General features: G+C 32.8%; 1 protein-coding gene across 5 annotated transcripts in view; it reads left to right on the top strand.

Moving 5' to 3' along the window:
• aralar1 (calcium-binding mitochondrial carrier protein aralar1) overlaps positions 1–26,669 on the top strand; it is a 36,839-nt gene that overhangs the window by 2,188 nt on the left and 7,982 nt on the right. For 2 of the 5 annotated variants that reach the window (XM_088262658.1, XM_088262662.1), the window contains exons 2-7: positions 16,739–16,877; positions 19,140–19,316; positions 20,555–20,841; positions 21,518–21,756; positions 23,581–23,628; positions 26,138–26,228. In XM_088262658.1, coding sequence (XP_088118784.1) covers positions 16,739–16,877; positions 19,140–19,316; positions 20,555–20,841; positions 21,518–21,756; positions 23,581–23,628; positions 26,138–26,228 — 981 coding nt within the window. Of the gene's footprint in view, positions 1–15,339; positions 15,438–16,738; positions 16,878–19,139; positions 19,317–20,554; positions 20,842–21,517; positions 21,757–23,580; positions 23,629–26,137; positions 26,229–26,669 lie in introns of those variants that run through there. The other 3 variants (XM_088262659.1, XM_088262661.1, XM_088262660.1) reach the window with 3 other exon arrangements.

Raw genomic sequence — 26,669 nt, 5'->3', positions numbered from 1 at the left:
AAATGATTACACTTATACTCGTAATGTTTTTTTTAAATGTAAAACTATATTTTATCAACTGAACAAATCGAACTTTAATATCGAATACCCCATCCTAATTAATTCTTTGATAATTTGGGTAGATATTTATTTATTTTTCCCACTCATTTCAATTTGCTGTTGACATAAATATTATTTACACTAGTTTATTGCCGATCAATATTTTCCACAAATTAATGACGTCGTATTTGCAATAATAAAATATTGACGTAGCATGCATTTATTAGAAGCACATATAATTATTAGCTTATAATCTAGAATGAGTGCAAGTTCTATGGAAAATAATTTATTTTTTTTACTGATTAATGCTGATTTAATAGGAAAATAAGTAAATAATAAAATATTAAATGTTATGGAAGTTATGGAGTGACGCCGGGCGTTCGCAGATGTCTCTATTTTTTGGTGCTCCTCGTCTCCAACGGTGTTGTCTAACTCAGATAACAGGTAAGTCAGTCATTCATTATGACTGAATAAAATTATACGGCCCATAATAAGTAAATTTCATGACAGATAAAAAAATTCCGAAACCAGGAATCATGTATAGGCTGGATGGTCCGCCATATGCATTCGCGGAAACGTATCATACCAATTTTCAAAATAGACTCAACTACTGATTTTTAACATAACGAAATTATTTCAAACGCATTCATGACCTGTCATTCTATAGTCACCTGATATTTTTCATTTTATTGGAATGTTCGATTATTTAAAAAAAAAATCGAATTATAAATCTTCGTGAAATATCGGTCAGGAATCAATAAAAGATGATTAATTAGAAGTTTATACGTATAAATGATTACAACTTTGATCAAAACAACGATCAGAGTTAAACCTTATATTTTTACAGTTAACATAAACTTCAATAAAATAAAGGTCTAGTCGTGCGTAAATCTTAAATCGCCCAATAGAAAACCAGAGACAATTTATGAAATATTGCTCAGGTAGGTACGATTATGAATTATCATTGGATATCTTGTTATATGGAATGACGGCGGTTACGTTCGCTCTGGGGTTTTTAACACAAACAAATTGAGCGCCAGTAATTTGCTAAAGAATTATGATGGTTTTATCTGGGTGACAGTAGGATACAGGCGGTGGACATAGGCCTAATATCCTTTGAGGACAAGGTCAAATTTAATGGAAATTGAGGAAATGTGTATGTATGCAGCATGCAGGAGCCATAAACCATTTTGCATGATATATTTCTTCTTGTTTTCATCTCAATTGTTTATGGATCGTTCGATTTTTTAAATTATACATTTCAAAGTTAGAAATTTTCGTGTGGAGTGTTGTCTCTATGGCGGCCGTTTCCCGCGCGTCCGTGAACCGAGTTATTTGCGGAATCCGGGAAACCTGGTCGTTTACATAATAAAACGTTAGAGTATGTCGTGATTCTTAGGAATTATATTTAGCCACAGCTGACCGGCCATTTCGGGATCGGGATTATCTCACTAGGCGGGAAATAGCGCGCGAGAGAATTGTTCGCCAATGTCACGTGCGATTTTTTTCTCTTCTCGGTAGGCTCCATGTATGATTGTGTTTGAATGTTCGAAATGTAATATTGTATGCTCGATTTTCATAAATCACCTGGCATTTAAACACGCTACACTTGTAAAAATAACATGTTTCACTCGTAAGAAGAGAGACATCAGCCAAAAAGCGTTTGATCACATTTAAAAAATATATATTTTGTTAAAATTGCTGTTAATTTTTTTTATGAGATCTTATTTATATATAACCTTTTTTTTATTTATTGATATCTCAAAAATACACGAAGAAGAATATGGATATCTGGGCTTACAGGGTTACGACCTGTTATTGGCTGGTTTAAATGCGCCACAGGCGCCGTGGCGTAGTTGGTTAGGGCCTCGACAGCGACAGTTTCGCAACTGGCGTCGCGGGTTCGATTCCCGCCAAGTGCAAAATAAATTCAAGAAATATTTATTTTCAATTGGTCTGGGTGTTTGTGCTGTATTTTTCACATTTACCTTCCATATTCTTACTATCCTACCTGCAGGCAAGCCTCTAAAAGTATAGACTTTGCGGGTTATTCCTTTTAAAATTAAAATAAAAAGTAATCACTGTAATGCACGACCGGGTTACGTCGGTAACGATGAAACCCGGTCACTGGTCATATAAAATAAGAGTAGAAAAAGACTACATGCATACTTATATCGTTGTTTCTTTGTTATATAAAACGCAGTTTATATAATAAAACCTAAACCTAAACCTATCAGCGAAGGCTAAACTGGCAGTACACTACGGAGTCCTGGTTCCGACCCTAATGTATGGAAGTGAAACTTGGAGTTGGCAAAAGAAGGATGAAAGTAGACCGAATGCAGTCGAAATGCGATCTCTTAGAAGAATGTGCGACAAAACGATTTATGACAGATGTTCGAATAGTGAAATAAGGAAGGAATGCAAAGCTAAGACAATAATTATCGATACAATTAGGAAAGGATGAGATAGTTTAAGCATGTAGAACGAATGAGTGAGGAAAGAACGGTAAAACTAATTAATGAGGCGAATGTAATTGGGAAAAGGAGCAGAGGAAGACCGAGAAAAACATGGCACGATCACATATGCCAAATACTTGAAAGTGGTCAGATTACGAGTTGTAATAATCGGCGGGTATGTATGAGGAGATGCATGAACGTGGAAGAGGCGAAGAATGTTTGCAAGACAGAGTGGTGTGGCGTTCTATTCTCTCTGCCTACCCCTGCGGGGAAGCGGCGTGATGGTTAGTTAGTTAGTTTTATAAACGCAGCTCCGAAGCGAAATGCCGGTACAATTTTTTTTCTAAATAATTGATATTCAATTTAAAACTTTGCAGATAAAATATACTATGTCACTTCGATCATCTGACGATCTGATTTCTAAAACATAGTGTAATTTTAAAGCGGTGAAATAATAATCTTGATGATTTACTTTGTATGCCCTTCATCATGACGTCCGGTTGACGATACGACGATTTTTATTTCCGTTTTCAATCGACCGATCGACGATTAGCACAACGTGCAGCGGTTAGACCCATGTCGTTACGTCATCGCATTGCCTTGACTCATTTTCCCAAGCTAAATATTTTGAATTCCACAAATGACGCTCGTGTAGCAATTATAAAACAATTTCCCCTGAAAGACGAATACTTTATTACTATTGGGGTATCTTTCTGCACGTATATATAATACATATACTTTCTGTTATAGAAGTAAGGAAAGAATGCAAGGCTGAGATAAGCATTATGGATAAACTTAAGAAAAATGTGTTGAGATGGTTTGGACATGTGGAACGTATGAGTGAGGAAATAACGGTTAAACAAATTTATGAGGCAAATGTAGTTGTAAAAAGAAGCAGAGTAAGACCGAGGAAAACTTGGCACAATCAAGTATGTCAAATACTTGAAAGCGGCCGGGTCAGGAGTCGAAATAATCTACGGGTACGTATGAGGACATGCATGAATGTAGAATAGGCGAAGAATGTTTGGTGGTATGGCGTTCTATTCTCTCTCTGCCTACCCCTGCGGAGAAGCGGATTGATTAATTAGTTAACTAGGTTTAAGAAAAATATATTTAATTATTATTTTTTAATACTATCATAGTTAGTTAGAGTAAAACACTTAGAGAGTAAACACGCGAATTAAGCCTACGTTATAATATTTCAGGGTTGATGCAAATGCATACTGAATGCACGTTTCTTTATCTTGTCATTATCACATAGCCGGTAATCTGCCAATTGATCAATATAAACAGATAAACAGCCATGCGGTTGTTCAATGTAATTAGAGATATGTGAATTTACCAAATTTTATCCGGTTACGACCGGCTGTACCCAAATTCACACAAGTGACTGACACATCTGTGTACACATACACAGTATATGTTGTATCTTCGGCCTTAATGATTGCGTAATCCACTCATTGACATTGAAAAATTATAGCCGAGACGTCTATTTTAAAACTTCGCGTCTGCGACTGTCGTGGAAGGATATTTAGTACCACGAAAAATTCTACTATAACGTATTTGTTTAATGTTGAGAAAAATTATTTTAGAAATGGGTAAACGAATTAATAATAATTTTTATTCCTTTATAAAATAAATACATTGTATTTTGTGTATTAAAAGCATTATTAACTGATGATGGAATGATTATTCCGAAACCGGTATTCACGAATTAGTGTTTATTAAAGTGGTATTACACGAAGTGTACGATGAATGATAATGAGAACGTTCTAGTTCATTGTTTTTAAACCACTTTTATTTTTTCATTAATTGATTCGGCAGTTACTTTGTGGTAAAATCTATCCATTTTTAATTCATGTTTTACTTGCATTCCGCATCATTTTCAAACACCGTAATACGGTGTTTGAAAATGATGCGGAACACACGTGTCACAGTAGATTTTAAGAAATAGTGGTATTTACTAATAATAATAATAAAACCCTTATCCGCACCCCAATGGTGCATAGGGCACTGTGTCATATAAACGCAGTGTTATGTTGATCATTTACACATGAAGGAAAGGTGATCAGCCCTCCGCTTCAGGTACCAGTCCATGGTAATATTGAATAAATATTACAGTGAAAAAATCACTTATATTTATTTTACCCCCTTGGGAATCGAACCCGGGACCTCCAGAACGGTAGCCGAGCGTGCTGACCATTACACTACGGAGGCGGTATTTACTAAGTAAAACATTAATTAAAAATGGATACTTTTATTTTTGCTACTTTTCTCCAACCGCTTTCGACAAGGACCTTGTCATCTTCAATGATAGACCTGTACATTTCCATCCCTGAATATGTCAAGGTTCTCGTCGAAAGCGGTTGTAGAAATATAACAAAAATAAAAGTGTTCTATGCAATATTCTAGTTTTATTTTATAAAGTTTTAGAAAATGTGCCACAAAGTATCTGCAAAAAACATTCAAGAAAATTTTATTCCAGCTTGACTAAGCGTTGGTTGGATGTAATCCTAGTCGGCCATATTTTGTTTACAACTATATAGTATTATACTATACAGTAACTAAAATTAACAAAATGACTTACAATTTGTTTTTAAACAGCGAAATTCTGGAGAGATACGCTCTGCGCTCCAGTGCTGCCACATTTCCAACCCCACGTACTTGTGCTTCACAAACAGTTTTATGATAAGATTATTTAAAAAAAAAACGGCTTAAATGACGACTTCTTTAAAGTCTTCACTTAATTCGGTTTTTTAAATCGATTATCTAAAGCAAATTGCTCCAATCTTGGTTCAGTATTACGTATTTCTAGCTCCTAGTATTATCTACATATTTGACAATTTGAAATCAAAACTAAAGCAAAGCAGGAGAGAAATACAAACGAACACCGAGAAAATGTACAAATAAGTTATCGAAATTGCGCCTTTGATGTAGTATTTTACGAAAATGGCGATACACAAATTATTAGAAAAAAAATATTAGATTTTTGTCCATGTAGACATGACAAACTTCGTCTATCGTCACCCAGCAGTGTGACATGTTGTGATTGCATGACGCAATGCCAATATTGTTATCTTATCTGGCTTAATTAACCTATTTCATCCACCTTTTTTTAGCAATTATGTACTTAGATAACAGTTATGATATAATCAAATTACTAGCATTCTATCATCCCTCATTTCGCAACGTTCACGTGTTTGATAATCTTTTAATTTATCATAAATTGTGACGTGTGTTAGTACAATATAATATTTGTAATTATCATCTTGGTAGCGACTACTTGCACTATTGCATAATTAACATTTATAACACTAAACAAGGTTTATAGAGCATTTTTTAGAGGTTTGGTTATAATCTGGCAACATTGGTTCTACAGACTGTCAAATTGTCAGTTGACAGTTGATTTGTAGTCAGTACGTTTTGCCATTTCACCATGAATAGACTGAACGACCATTGTGCGCGTCGTAGGTTCGGATGAGCCGAAAACAATATTCAGCTTGATCCTCTTTTTCAACGCAAAACTTTGTTCATCGACGAGGCACATTTTTGTCAAATGAGATGCGTGCATTTTTACCTCCCCACTCCACGCAAAGGTCCAAAAAAATTAATTCATGCAAAAATCTCCCTTCCTAAATGTATAAGTTTGGATGTAGCGACCCGTTTTTATATTTTAGTTAAAACATCTCGACGAGGTCTGAGAAATGACAATCCTGGTTGAATAACGTTTGTCGGTTGCCAGACTGCTATAATAATATGAATGGAGTATTTTCCGAAGATTAGACCGTTCACTGCTGATCTAATGACTCGTAACTCATGTCTTGTTAAAGGGCTTTGTTGAAGGTTTTTCTTATTAGGTGCCTATTGTTTAACTCGGTGAACATTTTAAAGCGACATTTGAATTTATTTATCGACCCAGCTATCACAGTGAAGCGATCTTCTTTGATATCATTCCACATGATAGCGGAGGAGAAAAACTACTTGCGTATCGTATTTTATCACAATTTCATCAAAACGATAAATATATGCTATACATGTCTCACAGATACCGAGCAATTTATGGGAAGGGAATGTGGAAGTCTCGGGTATTTACAAGACTCACATGTCATCGGCTAGTTCGAGCGATCACTTGATACACCCAAATAACGTTCACCATTCCGCCAATGATTGAACATCCACACCTTTTTTATATTTGGAACATGTAAGTATATTAACCCTTTGGACGCGTAAATCGACTAAAGTCGCACGATTTTTTTTCTTCTTTGGACGCGTAAATCGACTATAGTCCATGGACTAAAGTAAACAAATTAAAGGAAATTAAAGGAATTTTATACAATACTTTATTTTTTATGGAAAATTTGCATTTTTCAAATCAACTTTTATTTTTTGCTTAACGTGTTCAAAGGGTTAATTATCCAAGCACCCATCCACATGCAAGTTAGGGTAATATCTAACGGTATTCTTATGAAGTAAAGTTCTTACCTTATGTTTTTTATATGCATATTTACTATACCTGTTTATTGTTTTACATTTTGCCATGTATTAGTTTTGTTTATTTTTTTTATAATATTTTTTGTAACTTTCTTATTTGTGTTTCAGTCTTGTTAACCTTAATCCCATGTCCCAAAATTAGAAATGGAAATTACTCATCGCGAATTTTATATATATATATATATATATATATATATATATATATATATATATATATATATATATATATATATATATATATATATATACATATATACATATATATATATATATATATATATATATATATATATATATATTATATATATATATATATATATATATATATATATACATATATACATATATATATATATATATATATATATATATATATATATATATATATATATATATATATATATATATATATATACATATATACATATATATATATATATATATATATATATATATATATATATATATATATATATATATATATATATATGACTTATGTATGATTTAAAATTAATAAAAAATACGGCAGATTCTTTATTAGTGTATGTAACATTCTTTCCTACTGAAATTGATCCATTGAGTCAATCCTCGAGATGCATTATTATGATTATACTATGATAATGTCATACTCGTATGTGTAACTTGCCGCACTTATCGGTCTACTAAACATTCAACCTTAGACCTATACTTCCATTAACCTTATTAGAGTCATTTTGTAGAATAATGTCGTTAAACGGTAAAGTATTATGTTTATATACGCAGAAAGTATGGTTTATAACGACTTCCAGTAATTTTATCGTAAAAGTGTAAACAGATGTGGATAAGACACATTACAGGAAATGAGATTAAAAATAATATATTTAAGTCTACATATTTTCCTTGTAAACAATGTCAATTAATGAGAAAATGACACTTTCAATTAGCTGCGAGCCACGCCATGTGATCGATCGCTGTAAAATGAATCAAAGTTACACTAAGCTAGGGTAAACTGTGTAGTTATTGTCTTAAACTACCAGTAACATATACGATTTACCCTACGTTTACTTTCGTAAAAATTACGACGGTGAAATGATGATTCCTGGAAAAAATAATGTTCTCGTCGTTCCTGCGCCCCCCGCTTCACAGTACCTTCCAAACGTACCTTAATTTTTTTTTTCAAAATAACGCTTAAACCAAAATAATGTTACTACTATTTCTAGAATAATAAAAATGTTCGATTACTTAATTTTTTCCCGTTTTATCACTATGTCGTATTTTTTCGAAGATTTAATAACAACGTCACTCGTAGGATAGTTTAGTATAGTCTAGGTTTAAATTAAGAAAGTCCTTCAAAATGTCTTTGCAATTGAAACCAGCACTATTTTTACATTAAAATAATCTTAAGTTCGTTAATAATTCTTTAATAAACGTAGCACCGGTACAAAATATTTCACGTACAGTGTTTTGTAGCATAATTTGATAATCATCATGAAATACGTATGAAGAAAAAGAAAAAATATGACTTTCACAATCCGTAATTACTATCACGAAAAAACTATGCAGTGAAATATTTTTTCGTCGAGATGGTGTTTAAATTCGACCTCAATAGTGGCAGCACTGCATCACCTAATAACATAATAATAAGTTTTTTTTCAATACAACCTTAACGTATTATTATATTTTATGTATATTTTAACGTAGTCTCAATTTGGGTTCTTATGCCGGTTACGTAAAAAATCAGTATGCTGGTCTGCGAGCGATATGAACTCATCGACATATCGTATATTTTCTATATCGTCGTTCGGCATGCAATACCGCGAATTCGATTTTTTTTTCAAAAGTGACTTTTTAATGCCATTCGATTCGTTATCCTGTTCTGCGTGGTTGTGTATAGTCGGAATATCCGAATTTTGTATGAATCATCATGTTTAAGGGCAAAATGTAAACCGCGTATGTTGTAATATGTCTACTTTTTTCGCTCTCCTGAACATTTTGTTTTTTTTTTTGTCACATCGCGATGTTGCATGCCAAACGACGATATGATACATGGCATTTTTCTTGGAATATCGCAAACACCTACACTCATTTTTTCTATGTTGCTCGCTGTACAATTGTTATCCAATGACAAAAGCACTCCTGACACGACCACTTTCAAGTATTCGAAACACTTGACCATGCCAAAGTTTTCCTTGGTCTTCCTCTGCTTCTATCACCAAATCACATTGCCTCATAAATTTGATTTACTGTTTTTTCTTCACTCATTGGATTCACATGCCCAAAACCGTCTCAACTCGCATTTCTTAATTTTATCGATAATGCTTATCTCAGCCTCGCATTCTTTCCTTATATCACCATTCGAACATCTATAATACATCGTTTTACCACACATTCGCCCGAGAGATCGCATTTCGACTGCATTCGGTATATTTTCATCCTTCTTTTGCCAACTCTATGCTTCACTTTCATACATTCTCTCTCCATATCTCCAGCTCCATGTTTGGAGACAATTTTGATTTATATTAATATACATATATTCAAACCCGTAGATGGAAGCATCTGTAGTTTCCGAAACTAGTAGTTAAAAATAAATATAATACTCCAGTGATAAAAAACAAGTGTTTTCATTTATAATTTACATAAATACTAGTCAACGTGTAACGAGTGTTTTAACTCTTACCACTCTGTAGGCCAGACATTCTGGCCCGTATGATTCTAGTAGGCAGCTCCGTGGGCCACAATGTCTGGCCCGGCGCAGGTATAAACTTTATATATAACTTTAATCACTGATTTCTCTACCACCCAAGTATATTCTACCAAAAAATATTTCAGTTAAATACAGTTAATCTTAATTAACATGGTCATACGAATTGCCAGACAGAGTGTCCCAAAATTAAGGAACCAAGATATTTATTTTAATGGTAGAAAAACGTCGCATTTTTTTTTCAGAGTAGCTGATCAGTTATGAGAAAAAATGGTCAGAGTGGAAAGGGTTAAAGTTGTGAAAGGAATCTCAATATTGACAGCGTAACGTAACTAATGGGCGCATGAGGGTTGACCGTGAAATTAATCTAACAGTAGATCGATGATTGACAATGGAATCCTATTACAGGCATCCGAGAATGGACCGTGACTGAGTCGCAGGAATATAATAATTGACCTTCAAATTATATAATCTAATCTTCCCATACCGAGTCAACAAAACGGATGATTTGGTCACCGAATAGAGCAATATACAATAGTAATATGTAATCTAGTGCTGATAATATAATATAGTGCTGTAATCGCCGCCCAGGACGACCACTGCTGACAATTCGTCGGCAGTTCTCGTCAGAACTTCGGGACGTGGATCTGACTTGGGAGGATGCAAGGGAGCTGGCAGCCGACAGAAAAGCCTGGAGACAGTTTGTGAACTCCATATGCTCCACCTAGGGAGCGGAGATGGTTTAATAATAATATTAATCTAGTGCTGAACATCTCAGATTCAGCTCGCAATTTATCATCCTGTACTTGAACTTGATGCGTGTTGAAGGACTGATCACCTTACCTTCGCGTAATTAACGATTAAGCGGATACAACGCATACACAGAATTCTTCATGGTCGGCCACCACCGGAGAGGTCACACGTCTGTTAACCCCCGGTTTTTTTTAAGAATGTATTTTGGGTATTTTTTTTTAGAATATAGGTACTTATATGAAAAAAAAATTATTTTTTTAAACTCCTTTCATTTAAATAACTCTTTTCTTTTCAAAGCCATATAATTATTTCTAAGAAAAAACTTATTTTTTCAACACGAAACGGTGTTTTAAGAAAAAATCAATTACCTTGAACGTTACCCGGATTTAGAAAAAATTAAGTTGCAACTTAACGAATGCTGACCTTAAAGAACTTTTCTTAATATTTTCAATTATCCCTAGTTCAGCCTTTCATTCCTTTCTAATATCTTCATTTTTAATTCTGTCGTACAACGATTTTCCATACACATTCGTCTGGGGGAACGCATTTCAACAGTTTTCATTCTTCCTTTGCCAATTCCATGTTTCGCTTCCATACATCAGCGTCGGTACCAGCATTCCGTTGTGACCAAATGACTCTAATATCGAGCTCCCAAAAACCGTCATCTGGTTCACTACCATCCCAGGACTCTGAATACACGTCCAACCCAACTTAGCTCCATGGATGACTAAATGTAAACCAATTGTACTATGACGTTATGACAATGTCACGTATTCAAGGTCGGCAAGTTGTGAGGTCGAGATTAGTCTCAGCTGGTCTCGGCGTGCTGATAGCGTGTCACAAAACAGCTGTTATTGGACAAATATTATCAATAAACAACTAGAATTTTATCATTAAACCGTCCGATTACATAATAAATCAAATACATAATCCATTAAATAATTACTCACTTGACTTGAATGTGATGAATTGCGGTGTTACGCTTTTCGCGTTTTCAGTTTTCAGATAGTAGGTTTAAAATGGTTGTTAAGATTCTTAGTCGTTTAAAACCACTTTTAGCGGTTTAAACTTATTGAAAACTATGCTAAAATAGGTGATAGTTTTACAATTTTTTGATATCTTTGTATAAAAAAATCGAATTCTTATAAATTAAATAACCGAAATATTCTCATAATTGTGATATGGTATTTTGCAAAATCTATTCCAATATTTTGAAAATATGAGGTGAGCAGTTTTATATCATCTACTTTTTTAATATATCTCTCAATCGACGAAATTCAAAAAGCCTAACCAAAGTTTTATTTAGTTTATTTTCGAGAAAAAAAAACTCAAGTGCAGGTTTTCAACATTATATTTGAGATTTAAACCCGTTAGTTATAGTTTTAAACAGTTTCTATTCTTTAAAATCGTAAACGATTATTTTACAACAAAACGATTTTTTTGACGCAACTCTGTTAAGTCACTCGTCTTCGATCTCGTATATTTGCATCTTAAATTTTGGTGTCTCGTATATTTCACATTTTATTCACATGATATACATATTTTCATCTCACATAATAATCTAAGATAAAATAAATATTATTAATAACAAAATCTTTTAAGTTGATTTTAATCACATGGGACAGTAGTATACTAGATAAATGATTTAAATTTTAAATGGATGAGAGTGGAATACAGGGTGCGAGGATCGATCTATTTTTTAATACGGATATTTCCTTACAAGGTCAAATGTTAACGGAATTTCTGAATACTGAATGAGTATTAAACTTTTTTTACACTATTTAACTATTCGCGTGGTTTTGCCGAACTTTGAAAAAAAATTCCTTGTGTTACCAAAAACCATTCACGATGCGAAACGATTTTCGTATTTTTAAGTTTTCAGAATTAGTTTTTGCTATACTCATGGAACGCAACAAAGTGTATTTTTGGAGACGATAAATTCCGCTTAATGGTTTAATTTTTACATTTTCTTGACTCCTGTAGACTTATCCCTGGTGGAATGAGAACATCCACTCATTTTGATATCTGAAATCTATTTTTTTTATACTTTTCATGATTTTTTCACAAACTTTGACAGTCAAAATAAGGGTTAAGTCATGCGTTTGGGACGCAAATATTAAATCGACCAATTTAAAAAAAATGTTGCATCTAATTTATGGATATTAACAAAGACGGTTGCGTTTGGGTTTTTTTAACACACGGGCCTGATGTTTTTAGTTAAAGTAAAATTTTAACGGCACTTGTGAATACTCGTCTTATATAAAACGGCATAAACTGAAACTTTTTGTTTTGAATGTCACATTGTGACAGCTAATAAAATTTCGAGAGTATTTTAGTGAACGTACTCAATAATAGCCGCCGTCCCAATTTACATAATAATATTGCGTAACTTCTTGAGAGTTTTCCTTCGTTATTTCGGCCACATTTTGCATATTTCTTCTTACATCACAATTACAGACTTCATAAATTTCATTTTTAATTAATGTTTTACTTGGTAAAAACCACTATTTCTTAAAATCCACTGTGACACGTGTTTCGATGCATTCCGCATCATTTTTAAACACCGTATGACGCGGAATGCATCGATACACGTGTCACAGTAGCTTTTAAGAAATGTATCGAATGATGCGGAATGCATCGAAACACGTGTCACAGTAGATTTTAAGAAATAGTGGTATTTACTAAGCAAAACATTAATTAAAAATGGTTAGATTTTACCACAAAGTGACTGCCGAATCAATTAATGAAATTCATAAATTTTATCTATATAAATCAATAAATTTATTATTTAATGCAAAATCAAAAAAAAATTCTTTGCTTAACCCAAACAAAAAAATACTGCATCGAAAATTTTGCTCAAAATCGTCCGTTTTTATTTAATGGATTTTTTTTCGTTAGTTTCCTAGCATGTCAATATAATTGAGATACAAGTTATCGAATTTTACGTAACTCTTAACAATCTTTTTTTGTATGCGGCAGGAGATCCCGTGATAATGATGGCATTATTCCACATTACCTACTTATTCCTATTTCCCAGAGATTAATAATTATTCCTAAGAAATCAAAAGGGAAGTTTATCGAACGCGGTTCAACCGCGATGTGACCGAATGAATCATTTATTGTGATAAGAAAATTCATAATAAATTGCATATAATTTTTTTATACGCAATAGAAAACATCCATTTTAATTTATGTATTAATTTTAAAAACAAACACAGATTTTTCGAGTCTACTAAGTTGTATTTTATTAACAAAAACACATAAAAAATTTATATTGTGACAATTGTTTCGCCTAATTATGGCATTTTCAAACGAATGTGAAAATCAAATGGACTGACGGTCCTTATGTAGCTATACAATTCTAAGTGACAGTTTTAACATGTGCAGTAATAATTTATGGGTGACAACAGTAGTGTTTTTGTTAATAAAATACAACTTAATAGACTAAAAAAATCTGTATTTGATTTAAAAATTAATACATAAATTAAAATGGAGTTCTACAAATTAAACGCCGAATCAATAAATGAAAACATCCATGTTTTAAAGATTTTTTGTACCACTTTTACCAAAAAAGTTTCCAAAAAAAAACAATGCATCATATCGCCCCTGCCATGGATCCCTTCCCCCTCAACTCCTTACCCGATCCCTGTTTTTATTAATTTCCGGTTTTATAAACGTAGGATATTTTCAATTCCATTCAATTTGTTCAATAATTAATATATACATGACAAACTTACGTTTAAGGCGTATATTTTATTAATATAAATTACAAATTGGTTATTATCAATTTAAATCATCAGTACGAAATGTAAAAAAAACTCTTGTTTAAGTAGTAGAAGAATCCCTCTTCGGGTTTTAATCATTTGATCATTCATAATGTAATTCGTTATAATTTTTTTCTCTCACTTACGTACAAGCTCCATCTGCCCACTTATATCAAATATCTATAAACGTACAAACCTTGAACAATATCATTAGCCTGTTTATTAGTTGGTTAGAAGCTGTTGCTTCGTAACAATGAGCACGCTAATGTACATTTTATTATGTACAAGATAAAAAAAGAAAATATATTACAAATCTCAACAGGCTCAAAGTATCTTTTTAAGCAAAATAGTATGGAAGTCTGGGATATTTACTGGGCTTACGACCTGTCATTAGCTAGTTTAAGTGATCACTTTATACATATTGCTCACTCCTTTCAACAACGTCATAAATCAAAGAAACTTGATTTTTCAGGAGATCGTTTTTAAAGTTTAAAAATATAATACAATGTTTTAAAAATAAATATCAAGCCACTTATTGAACTTTTTACTGTGCAACAGATCTTTTTAGGTAGGTATTTAATATATTCAAAAAAATAATTAAACAAAACCTTTTCTTCAAAAGTCAAAAACAACACTTTCTGCCCTGTAGCGGGTAAATATTAAATTTAAAATATACCGCTTTTGCTGGGATATAATACATTTTCTGGGCATTCCAAAAACATGCACAACTGAAAGTTGACGATTTTTGATATATGACGTTCTTGAAAGGAGTGAGCGATATGCCAGAATGGATGTTAAATAATATGCAAAATGATGAATGGCACTCTATGCAAATATATAGTGATAGCCAGGTAATGTCAGGTCGTCAGACCTGTAAATGCCCACACTTATATTCCATATAATACAAATATTCCATTTAATACAAATTATAAAAAAACTTCTTTGTAGGGTTAATCCAGTATTTGTGCACAACAATTTGAACCCACTCTTATATTATTAGCACTATATTTATTTTTAAATAGTATCATTTAGATAAGACCATTTTTTTATGGAGTCCTGTTGATTACTTGTGTAAACTTAACACTGAAGTGTCAAGAACTTTTGATATAACTGCTTTTACCAGTTTTTTTTTATCTCTTCCTTGATAACACACATTCTTAGCTATCTGTACACATTTTAGTCAGTACATTTCGGCACATTCAGTCAATTTCTTGAGCTATTGGAGGCGACATGCCTTATTCAGTATCACCGAGAGTGAGTTAAAAATATTTAAAAATTCTTTAAAAATATGAAATTGACACGTCGATATGAGAAAATACAGATATTTGTGATATCTTGATGATGTGTTGTATTTTTATGTTTTATTTGATGTGTTGGTATAGTGATATGTGACTCATGCTACTCTGTAACAAGTGTATTTAAAATTTAAATTTATTGAATTATATCTCTGACTAAAAAAAAAGTGAAATTTTTCAGCCTTCATTTATCAGTCATGATTTGATTATATTTTCAGATATTATCATATTTATTTGAATAATAATAATATTGGCTTTCCTTTAGGTTTCAATTGCCCTTACAACGTGTTTCATAATAGTGAATGTTTTTATACTGTTTAATGTAGGCAAGGTGATCAGATCCGTCTTGCTCTTCAGATGTTAGTCCAGAAATTCAAACTGCAAATGTCATTGTTTTGTTACCCGCTGTGTTCCAATGTTTGAGTATATAGACTGTGTGTTCTGTTAATCTTAAACATACAGTGGAACCGCGAGTTATAAACTCAATTGTTTCTATAAAGTGTTGGTAGCAAGCATTCGTAATGCACAACTAATTTTACGACAAGAAACAATTGAGAATGTTTTAATTAATTTAAAATTACCCTTTGTAACGATACTTAATCATGAGTCGAGTCTTGGTCCAGTGGTTAGTATCGCGAACTCTGAGTTTCTGAGTTCAAGCCCACTCTATCACAACTTGATATCTGTTTTTAGTAATGGGCCACTTGTGTCTATAAAAACAGCATGAAACCGAAATATTTGTCTACAAAATAAGAAAAAATATTTTTGAAATCTGTACCAAATAATATATTTTATAAATGGGAAGAACCCAGTTATAGCAGGAATGAAAAGTTTGTGTGTGTGTTACAACTTTTTTTATCAGTTTATACCTTTTAGAGTTTGTTTTTTTTAATTTATTTATATTCGTTCTTATCAGTTTCACATACTTTTTATTTTTGCAATTTTTATGGATTCCTCATTTTTAATTATCGTAAAGTTTTCATGTTTTTAAATATTATTTAATATTGTACAAGATTCTAGTCATTACTAATAATAAATATGCTGTAATTTAAAATAATACAAAAATGCATATGCTGTCTACCTTAGAACAGGTATAGGTATTTACTAAACCTAGTGAGGATAGACAGTGTCTAATGTGTTTGCGTACTATTTTAATTTAATTTGTGTAACTTCAACAAATAATGTAATTGCTTCTTAATAATACAACCAATCGTGCAATTTTCTTGTTCCCTTTTAACAATAAATTTCCTTTTGTTGCAGGGTGCTGGTCACCTGAAAAGAGCCGATGTCGAGCGTCTCCGAGAGATCTTCCAGGAATATGCTTCCAAGGAAGTGAAGGGGGAGAAGTTTATGACGGGAGATGACCTGGTCAGGAAATTTCTCGGACTCTACAATGAAGGTAAGATAACCAGTTATGTGAAGTTATGCTGGACTACTTAGATATAATATGCCACAAATGCGCACATTACGTAAAGACTGTCTGTTGAAATCTGTGGAATCCTCCGGTACTTTGGACAAGTGACGCACCGAGAAAAAGCATCCATCTTAATTTTTTCTTCATCGATTCTTTGGCAGAAAGCCAACAAATATAAACTTTCTGAAGATCTCTTAATTAACTTAAGGATATTCATTAATTATTTTGTTGACATTATAAGTGCTAGTTTATAGCCCAATTAATTACAAATTATTGATAGAAATATTGGGAAACAGAATAATGTAATTATCAAATGAAATCAAGATAATACAATAAAAAAATGAATGAATAATTTTTTCATATTGCGATAATAAATTGATTAAATCTGTTTATGATTTTGCGTTCTTCTTATCGATCTCTGAAGTGATTTTTATTTTAAACCATAAATCATAATAATCAGGACTTGACCTGTTTGATATTAAAATCCCAGACAGATAGAGCTGTGCAAATTTTGCAATGCCAGAGCCCACATTAATTTAATGTGAATTGTGAAACCTTTTATTGTAGTCTTCTTCTTTATCCTTCTGTCCTCCATTGCTGGATATAGGCCTTTTTTGTATCCTTCTATTTTCGGTCTGTTGCTGTTTGCAGCCAGTTTCTACCCCCACAGCAACCATGTCATCAGACCATCTTTTTTTTGAGATCTTCCGGCGCTTCGTTTATTCTCCCAAGGTCTCCATCTCAAAATTTTAGGGGTCTATCTTGTGGGGTCCTGTCTTGCAACATGTCCTGCCCATTGCCACTTGAGTCTTCAATTCAATTCAATTTATTTATTTTAATTAATATATACATTACAAACTATAAAAAATTTAAATCGTATACACTAAAATAAAATATAAGCAAGAACTATTGCTAAAGGTGTAGAAGAATCCCGCTTCAGAAAACTCTTTCAGACACATGGAACAGATCAATATCCGATGAGATATTGTTCAACATAGCGGTAGCTCTTCTTACAGGTATAACCATCGGCAGGTTGGTCCTGTGTATAGGAATGTGAAACAATCTATGTCGACGCTGTCTTAGGTAACCATCAGGAACATACAGACCAATGTTCCGGATAATTTCAGGATTATCGATCATACCCCGCAACAATCAATAAGAATGCGTAATCAAATACACATTCCTTCTAGTCTTGCCATGCAATCCATGATATCATTATATTAAATGGTGTTGGCGGCAAATGATTTCTTGAACAGCCAGTCGTACAAGGATCAATTATCCAAGAAAGATTCTTTACTATGTATAAAATAAGCTGACCTTTCAGTTTTTGTATATAGAGAAATATCTTGATAGGATGTATCGAGGAAACCAGATCGCGGAGGCAACAGCCCACTAAGTGGAGTAATCTGGTCACAAGGCTGACAGAGTCATCAGCCGCAGTTGCCTACAGAGCAGCGCAGAACGGTTTCAGATGGAGGGATACTGCCAGTAGAGCATCTGGAACCAGCAGTGAGGGCCATTCTCAGATGTGAGAGATGGATTCTGAGAAAATGTATAAAATATAACTTTGGTGTAAAATCACTTTATAGTATTGAAATTAAGTTTTATACTGACATTTCTTGATAGAACTGCATTTCATATAATAAAACAAGTAAATAGTTTTTTTCCACTTTTTTAATTGACTGGTCAAATAAAATAAAAGTCGAATAAACTTTATAGGAGGAAATAAGATGCAAGATGATTTTTCATCTAAAAATTAGAGTAAAGAAAATATTTCCCAATTTTATTTTACCCAACCGGGTTTAGTCATTACTGACATCATCAGACTGCTATCTGTTGGTGTCGAAACCAGTCTGATGATCTGATAATGTAATTTTACACTGCATTACATTTCTCTATATATCACATAGCGTAATTATAATGTTTAGAATGAAACAGCCTCTTCCTCAACACTACTTAAGATAAGTATAAAGTCATACCAAAAAAAAAAAACAAAAGAGGTGACCTTATAGTCAACTTTTGTTGCGGTATCCTCTCTTAAAGTCCCTTTAAGACCTTATAATCTGTATTTGTATTGTTTATTGATTAGCCTTGAGGAAGAAGCTGTTTGCTTCGAAATTGCCCAATGTTATATAGTAATTGAGTGATTTTATAACAAAATCATTTTATTATCAATGGAAATTCATAGTTGCGCTTCAGATATGATTATATATAAAATAATCAATATATTTATTATTTTTTATCTAGGCGACTTCAATGAAGAGTCGGTGGGGCTCATTGCCGGAATCGTGGACATGGATAAGGACGGCCTCATCTCCTTCGAGGAGTTCCGGTCCTTCGAAGGCCTCCTCTGCGTCCCGGACGCTCTCTACAAGACAGCCTTTCAACTCTTTGACACCAACGGCAACGGAATGGTCGCATTTGGTAAGCCCTCCCCTCAATTTTACCAGACCTCGATCAATCCCTCCACTGTTAAAAGAATCTAGGATAGTGCCATGTTTAAACAAGTTGTTTGATTTGTATGACGGACAATGTATTATGGAGAAAGGGCTGCTGTACTATCCAAATAGTTTCCACTTATTGGGTATTAGGCTCGCTTCATCCAAACGAAATATACTCCCTCACTTGCATACTGATGCCAGCAACTATACATCCACAATGACGAGGAGCTCAACAAGCTGCCCTCCTGCGTGACGACCATTGCTCAAGAAGGCGTCCTGCCCAACGCCTTGGCCATTCTCCAGCCCATGGGATCAAGAGGAAGGCATATTAATTTGTCGGCTCATCTTTTCCCCGCTCCAGACTCGACGGCCCGAGAGCGATTGACGACGTTTTATTCCATTAATTTTTTATATCATAATCATCATCATCTTATTATTATTATTATCCATGTCTTTATAAGCGCCCTTGAGGTAGCATTTTACGAAAATGGCACTATAAAATTTATCCAAATTATTATTATTATTATTATTATACCTTTTTTTCATTTGTTTCATGCAGAAATCTCACTTAAGTATTTTTTTTTTATAAAACATAACAGACAAATCTGTTGAATTACTCATTACGCCAAAATATTTATCTAATTCATAAAAATTGCGACTTGTTTCATTTGTGAACCTGAATACACCACAGGAGCACTACTTTGTTCAATGCACAAAATAAACATAAAAAAGCATGCCCACTTTGCACATTTGTTATATTATCTGCCTTATTCATGAATAAGGCAATGGATTTGCCCCTTCATGACTTTCACAGGAGCCAGAATAATTGGATATGTAAGAGGAGATGCATAAATTCAGAGGATGCGAAGAATGTTTGTAAGGACAGAGTGATGTGACATGTTATCTTCTCTGCGTAGCTCTGCAGAGAATCGGCGTGGTAGTTAGTTAAAAAAAAAAAATTAAATATGAGGGTGTTACGTGTGTAACCGGCGTGGGTTACGTGCGATGACTCTCAAAAATGTACACGCCTGGCCTTCACTCGGAATCTGCCAACTTGCCACCGTTGTAAGGGGTGACGTTCTTCTTCGGGCCGCGGCCCGACGGGCGACCGTCTCGCCCGCCGCCGGACGCCTAGAATTCCTTTTCAGGGCCGCCGCACGGGGTGTGCGATCTGTCCGTAACAACGTGGTTTTTTAATGTCTTATATTTGACATTTTTTAGATGAGTTTGCGGACGTCATGAAGAAGACAGTATTGAACCAGAAGCTCCCTTTCAACATGGACGGCACATTCGTGAAGCTGTACTTCGGCAAGGACAAGAAGAGAGTCATCTCCTACTCGGAGTTCAGCCAGTTCCTCCACGACTTCCATGAGGAGTACGCCGTGGAAGCCTTCAAGAATCGAGAGCAGAGCGGATCCGGTTTCATCAGCGCCAACGACTTTAAGGACATCATGCTCAACATCAAAGGACATCTCTTGACCAAGGAACTAAGAAATAACCTGTCTTCCGTGAGTTTCTACTTATTATCATTATATACTACGAAACGTCTTATTTCAATTTTATCTCTCAATTTTTTTATAAAAACTAGATATGGGTGATCAAATTGAATAGCTACATCTTTAAAAAAGCCTCATTGCTTGATTCGGTTTTTGGGTTCGTTCATTTAAAACTAATCACACAAGACAATGCACAAATTTGGTTGCATATTGTGTATTTCAAGCTCTTAATATATGTGACAATTTTACATAAAAAACTTAAGCTGGAGAATAGAAAGAAATAGAAAGAAATATAGAAAGAAATAGAGAAGAAATATAAACCAAGAAGAAATGTTCTATCCTAATTGGGTAACTGAAAGAGTAATAGTTACCTATTAATCACATTTCTAGTATACATAGAAAAAATGTACAAATGTAAAAATAGAAGGTGGTACAAATATGGTCATTTAATACAGAATACAGAAATATGTTTAACCAATATGTGTGTATTTTTAATGACCATGTCTCGGGATTGACTTTAAATCAATCCCTTTAAGATAAGCTTTAAGCTAAGGAGTGAAAACATTGTTATTTATAACTAAGCTAAAAGATTTTAAAAGTTCTTACTGGTATATAGAAACAAATTTCTGAAGTAAACTTCGTCTTGGACATTTTGGACATATCACCAATCAAAAATGATCAATTCTAGGCCGCTGGATACGGACAAGCCGGTCGCAAAGTATCCTTCCCTTACTTCATGGCATTCAACTCTCTCCTGAACAACATGGAGCTCATCAAGCGCGTGTACCTCAACGCCACCAGTGGTCACAGGAACCAGGAGGTCACCAAGGAGGAGTTCCTCGCGTCCGCGCAGCTCATGAGTCAAATCACCCCCCTCGAAGTTGACATCCTATTTCAAATCTGCGATATGCTTCACCATGCCGCTGGGTAATTACATATATATTTATTTATTTTATCATTAACACACTTCGGACGGGAAAGGATCTACCGATTGATGATTAAGGACGGGAAGGGTACTTTTCCTTCTGCGTTGGCCTCATTTCAAAGTCATAAAGGAAGAATTATCCAATGTTGTAATATGATTATTATATACCAATCTCTTTGTTAAGGTCTTAACAATATGTACATGATTATCAAATCCCGTTGCCAGCGGTCCGCAGTCGCAAAAAATACCCGTCTGAAATGTGTGTTAAAATCTAAAAATATGTGTTAAAATCTAGAGTTTACAACGTCAAAGAAAACTTCAATTACTCACTTCAAACTAAATTAAAGGTTTTGACAAATATTAGTATACATTCGTCTGCCTCCGTGTGTATGCTCGTTAGCACATTTGGCTACCATGTGTGAGGCACCGGGTTCAGTTCTCTACGGGGGTTAAAATTAACTTTTTTTTAAAAGTTATAACCCGCAAATCCTCTACTTTTAGAGACCTGTCTGCAGGTAGGATAGTAAGGATAGGAAAGTTAAATGTGAAAAATGCATCATAAACAACCAGACTAAATGAAAATTAAAACATTCCTAAATTTATTTTGTGAAAAATGCATCATAAACAACCAGACTAAATGAAAATTAAAACATTCCTAAATTTATTTTGCAATGGGCGGCTAACCCGCGAGGTCATTTTCGCAGTCGAGCGTCTACCCGACTACACCACGGTGCCTGCCTTAAATATTACCCCGTTCTGGTATCTGAGCCACAAGACTAATCACCTTGCCTCACCTTGCCTCTATGAGATTTATAATCAACACTATATATTCGATACAATCTATTCTTTTAACTCTTATCTATACCTTTGCGTATGGATAAGAGTTAAAAGAAGTCAGTTTATGGTCCCAAGGCTCGGTTTACACACACAGTATTATAGTATCCTCCAGAAGTATTGCTAGTACTCACCTGCGTTAGGTTTGCGCTTGCTGTCCATAAACACTATTACTCCTTAAAAGGTTAATAAACAAAAATATATTATTTGTAAATTTGAAAGTTTCTTAAAATCCAATCAGAAATTTAGTACATACTTCAATGATAGGATATTTTCTAGGTGCCCAATTCATATAGACATATTTGTTTCGGATTACGAGTAAGCTTACAGAATGAATAAAGTTTGTATCCGGTTGTTTCATTTCATTTCATTCCAGCAGTGCAATTACAGCTGGACGGTACTCTGTATCCGTGTGGCAAAGTCGTAAAATAAACCCATTTCCTTAACTATACGATTTCATACCAAACTTTATATGGTTAAAGCAAGATAGATATATTCGCCAGGGATCGCACTGCAGAGTATACAAAATATTGCATAGTTTAATGATTTTTTTATTACTTTCCTGTAATACCCGGATTAAATGATATTATATATTGCTGGTTAAATGCCAAAGGGCCACAATGCAAAAAAAAATTAACTCTATTCTAAAAATGCTATCTAAATCCTCAACATTTTTATATTCGAAAAAGACACCCATGATTCTAAATGAAATGGACATTTCTAATGCTAGAATCATGGATGTCTTTTTCAAATATGAAAATTTTGATAATTTATAATAAGAATAGTTTAATTTTTTTTGCGTTGTGGCCCTTTGGCATTCAACCGACGATATATTATATGATGTTACAATAACAAAAAACTATTTTACAAAAACTAATTTATAAATCTTCTTAATCCTTGCAACACCGAATCCATTTTGCATTTTTATTCTTTCTAATAACATGTTTACCATTGTATGATTGCAATATTATATCTGGATACGATATTCACAGTGACACGGCAGTCATCGTTGACTCGTCAAATGTGCAGCTGTCACGGGGGTATACCAACATACAAATTTCCTATTTTGTCTTTTTGTTGTCGTGTTGTTTTGCAAACAAGAACCACGCTTATTTAATCAACATTTTTGTTATTTCTCATTCTTCATGCTCACGCACATGTCTTTGAGTTTTTGTTTAAAATAATATTACATTTTGGCAATAGTTTTTAACAAATATTTACACAAAATATATATTAAACTCCAAACTTTGCTTATGAAATATCCGTGGACAGTGTGAGAAAGCATTGTCTGGTATTTTAAAATAATCTTACCAAATTTCCATCAATTTTAATGCATAATTCTCCTAAAACAAAGCCATTGCAATCTGTACCTATATATTGTCATTTTCGTTAATATTTTATTGAAATAATAACTAAGAAGAAAATTTGAAAAAAACTTTTTGGTTTATTTGATGACCAGGAATATAAAAAACTTACTTATTATTATTATTTTCTATTAATTTATTATTAGATTAAAACCAATATTTTTAGCTTTTCCACTTTTTTTATTTGACCAGCGACCGGGTTTCGTCGTTACCGACATCATCAGACTGGTATTTTCTATTACATATTACATTTTATATTTTCTATTACTTGAATGCTATATCTCTAGTTACACTTTCCACTGTTATCCATTTGCATGTATGTATTTACATAGTAAAGAAGTCAAAAATTATAATTTCCAAATATTAAGTAATTTTTTAATAAAATTGTCAGCTTATTCCGTAAAGTGTCCAACTCCATCTGGATTTTCTCTAGAGAAAACAGTAAAAATATTTTAATTAATTGTCTAGCTAAGTTCATTGAATTTTTAAATACAATTTTTGCTCTTCCATTTAAATTTATATGTATTATAGGAATAAAATGGTGGTTTTTGGAATTTATGCATATATTCGATATTTAAATACTTAATATAATATTCATTTATTTTCTTTTTTGTATAATCTACTTATATAAAATTATCTTTGTGTCTATAAAATTATCCCTATTGAACACATTATGCAGTCAATTTATTTATGAAATCTTTTTTTTAGTTTTTGCTCGTGTGAAAATAAAACTCTGTGAACATATAAAGGCCGAAGGCATGGAATTGAAGATTAATTTTTGTTTTATATTTTTACTCTCTCCTGTAAAGTCAGCCCGATTGGAGATAGAAACTTTGCGGATTAAGCCGACTGTATTACACTTTTATTAAATGTTTTATCATGTCTTTACAAATCTTTTTACTTCACTCTGCAAGGTTTTTTTTTTTAATTCTGTATTTTTTCTGAATACAGGCAATTAATTTATTTAGCACTTTTTATTGTTTGCTTTGATGTGGAATGTTTACGTAATAAAATATTTTATTTTATTTTTTTGAATTTGAGTTTACCTATCCAAACTTAAAAGCTTAATTAATACATATATATCAACAGTAGCATTGGCACATTTGTAGACCACGCTGGAGGTCCTGTGTTCAATTCCCATTTTTCTGATGTGTGATTTTTCACTGTAATACTCATTTAATATCAACCTTGGACTAATCACATTAATAATTAATGATCAAGTTAACACTGCAATGATGCAATCCAGTGCCCTATGTACCATTAAGTGCAGATAAGGGTTAGAAAATTAACCATAGTGACTTGGTTTTGCAAACTAAACGTGAAAAGTTATTTCTAATTTTTATAAAATGATTTAATTAAAATAGATTATTCTACTTCTTTGCTGATAATATGTACAACTAAATATGTATATATATATATATATATATATATATATATATATATATATATATATATATATATATATATATATATATATATATATATATATATATATATATATATATATATATATATATATATATATATATATATATATATATATATATATATAAATCTTAGTTTTTTCTCTCAGCATTCTTAATCCTTTAATTTTATTTTCTTATTCTGCTTAATTTACTGTTTAAAATATTATTAAAAGTTTGTTTTAAATTTTTGCTATTACTTATTGTAACAATTATGAATTAAGGCAATTTAACTACATATTCTGTGTTATTTTATAGAAAATGTTTTTGTTTTATTATTATTTTAAATCAGATTTATAATTTATTGAGTAATTAACACAAACCCTCATTTTTTCAATAAACTTTAAATTTAATGCATTTTAATTACTTAATATGCAGTTAAAAAGCATTTTTAGCTCAATATGGTCACAACTATAATATAAAAAAGCAATTTTGTTGGCTAGGCCATGTACTTCGCATGCCTCCCAAGAGCCTACATCAAGCTTGCCTATTTTACCATACAAGGCATCCGGCGCCCAGGACGCCCACTGTTGAGACAATTTGTCGGCAGTTCTCGTCTGAACTTCGGGACGCGGAACTGACTTGGGAATAAGCAAGAGAGCTGGCAGCCGACAGAAGAACTGGAGGCAGGCTCCGTATGTTCCACATAGGGAGCGGATATGGATCAATGAATATGCTGTTTTTATGGAATAATTAATAATTTGTTTGTATTCCAATTGCAGAAGGATAGTGTACAATGATCTGAATGCCATAACTCCCGAACAATATTTTAAGCTTGTTACTAGAAGAATCGCCGAAATCAAAGCAGTTTCTGTAAGTACATTTTATTCAAAATAGTTATGAGTAGCTTTGTTATTTAAAAACAGTACTTTAATTATCTCTTTCTTATTTCAAACAGTTACTAAAAGTACCTCTTTCTCATTAAAAACAGTTACTAAAAGTATCTCTTTTTTTTCAAAACAGTTACTATAAGTTCTTCTTTCTTATTTAAAACAGTTACTAAAAGTACCTCTTTCTTATTCAAAACAGTTACTAAAATACCTCTTTCCACTAACTGGCCATGTTTTATTTATTTTTTTGTTTTATGTATGCATTAAATTTACCTATTTTATCTTTTAAATGTGCTTTATTTTTGTTGATATCTTTTATTTAGCTGCCAAAAAATGTGATTTTAAGGTACATAAATAGATTTAAAGTTTAATTCTCCTTATTAAGCCAAAAATACGCATATTCTACTTTATTTCTCTCAATTTA

The sequence above is a fragment of the Brachycentrus maculatus genome, unplaced genomic scaffold (assembly GCF_059751285.1).
Source record: "Brachycentrus maculatus isolate JH-2025_06_01 unplaced genomic scaffold, ASM5975128v1 h1tg000186l, whole genome shotgun sequence".
NCBI lineage: Eukaryota > Metazoa > Arthropoda > Insecta > Trichoptera > Brachycentridae > Brachycentrus > Brachycentrus maculatus.
The sequence above is the reverse complement of the archived record's forward strand: the minus strand, read 5'-3'. Positions and strand labels throughout refer to the sequence as shown.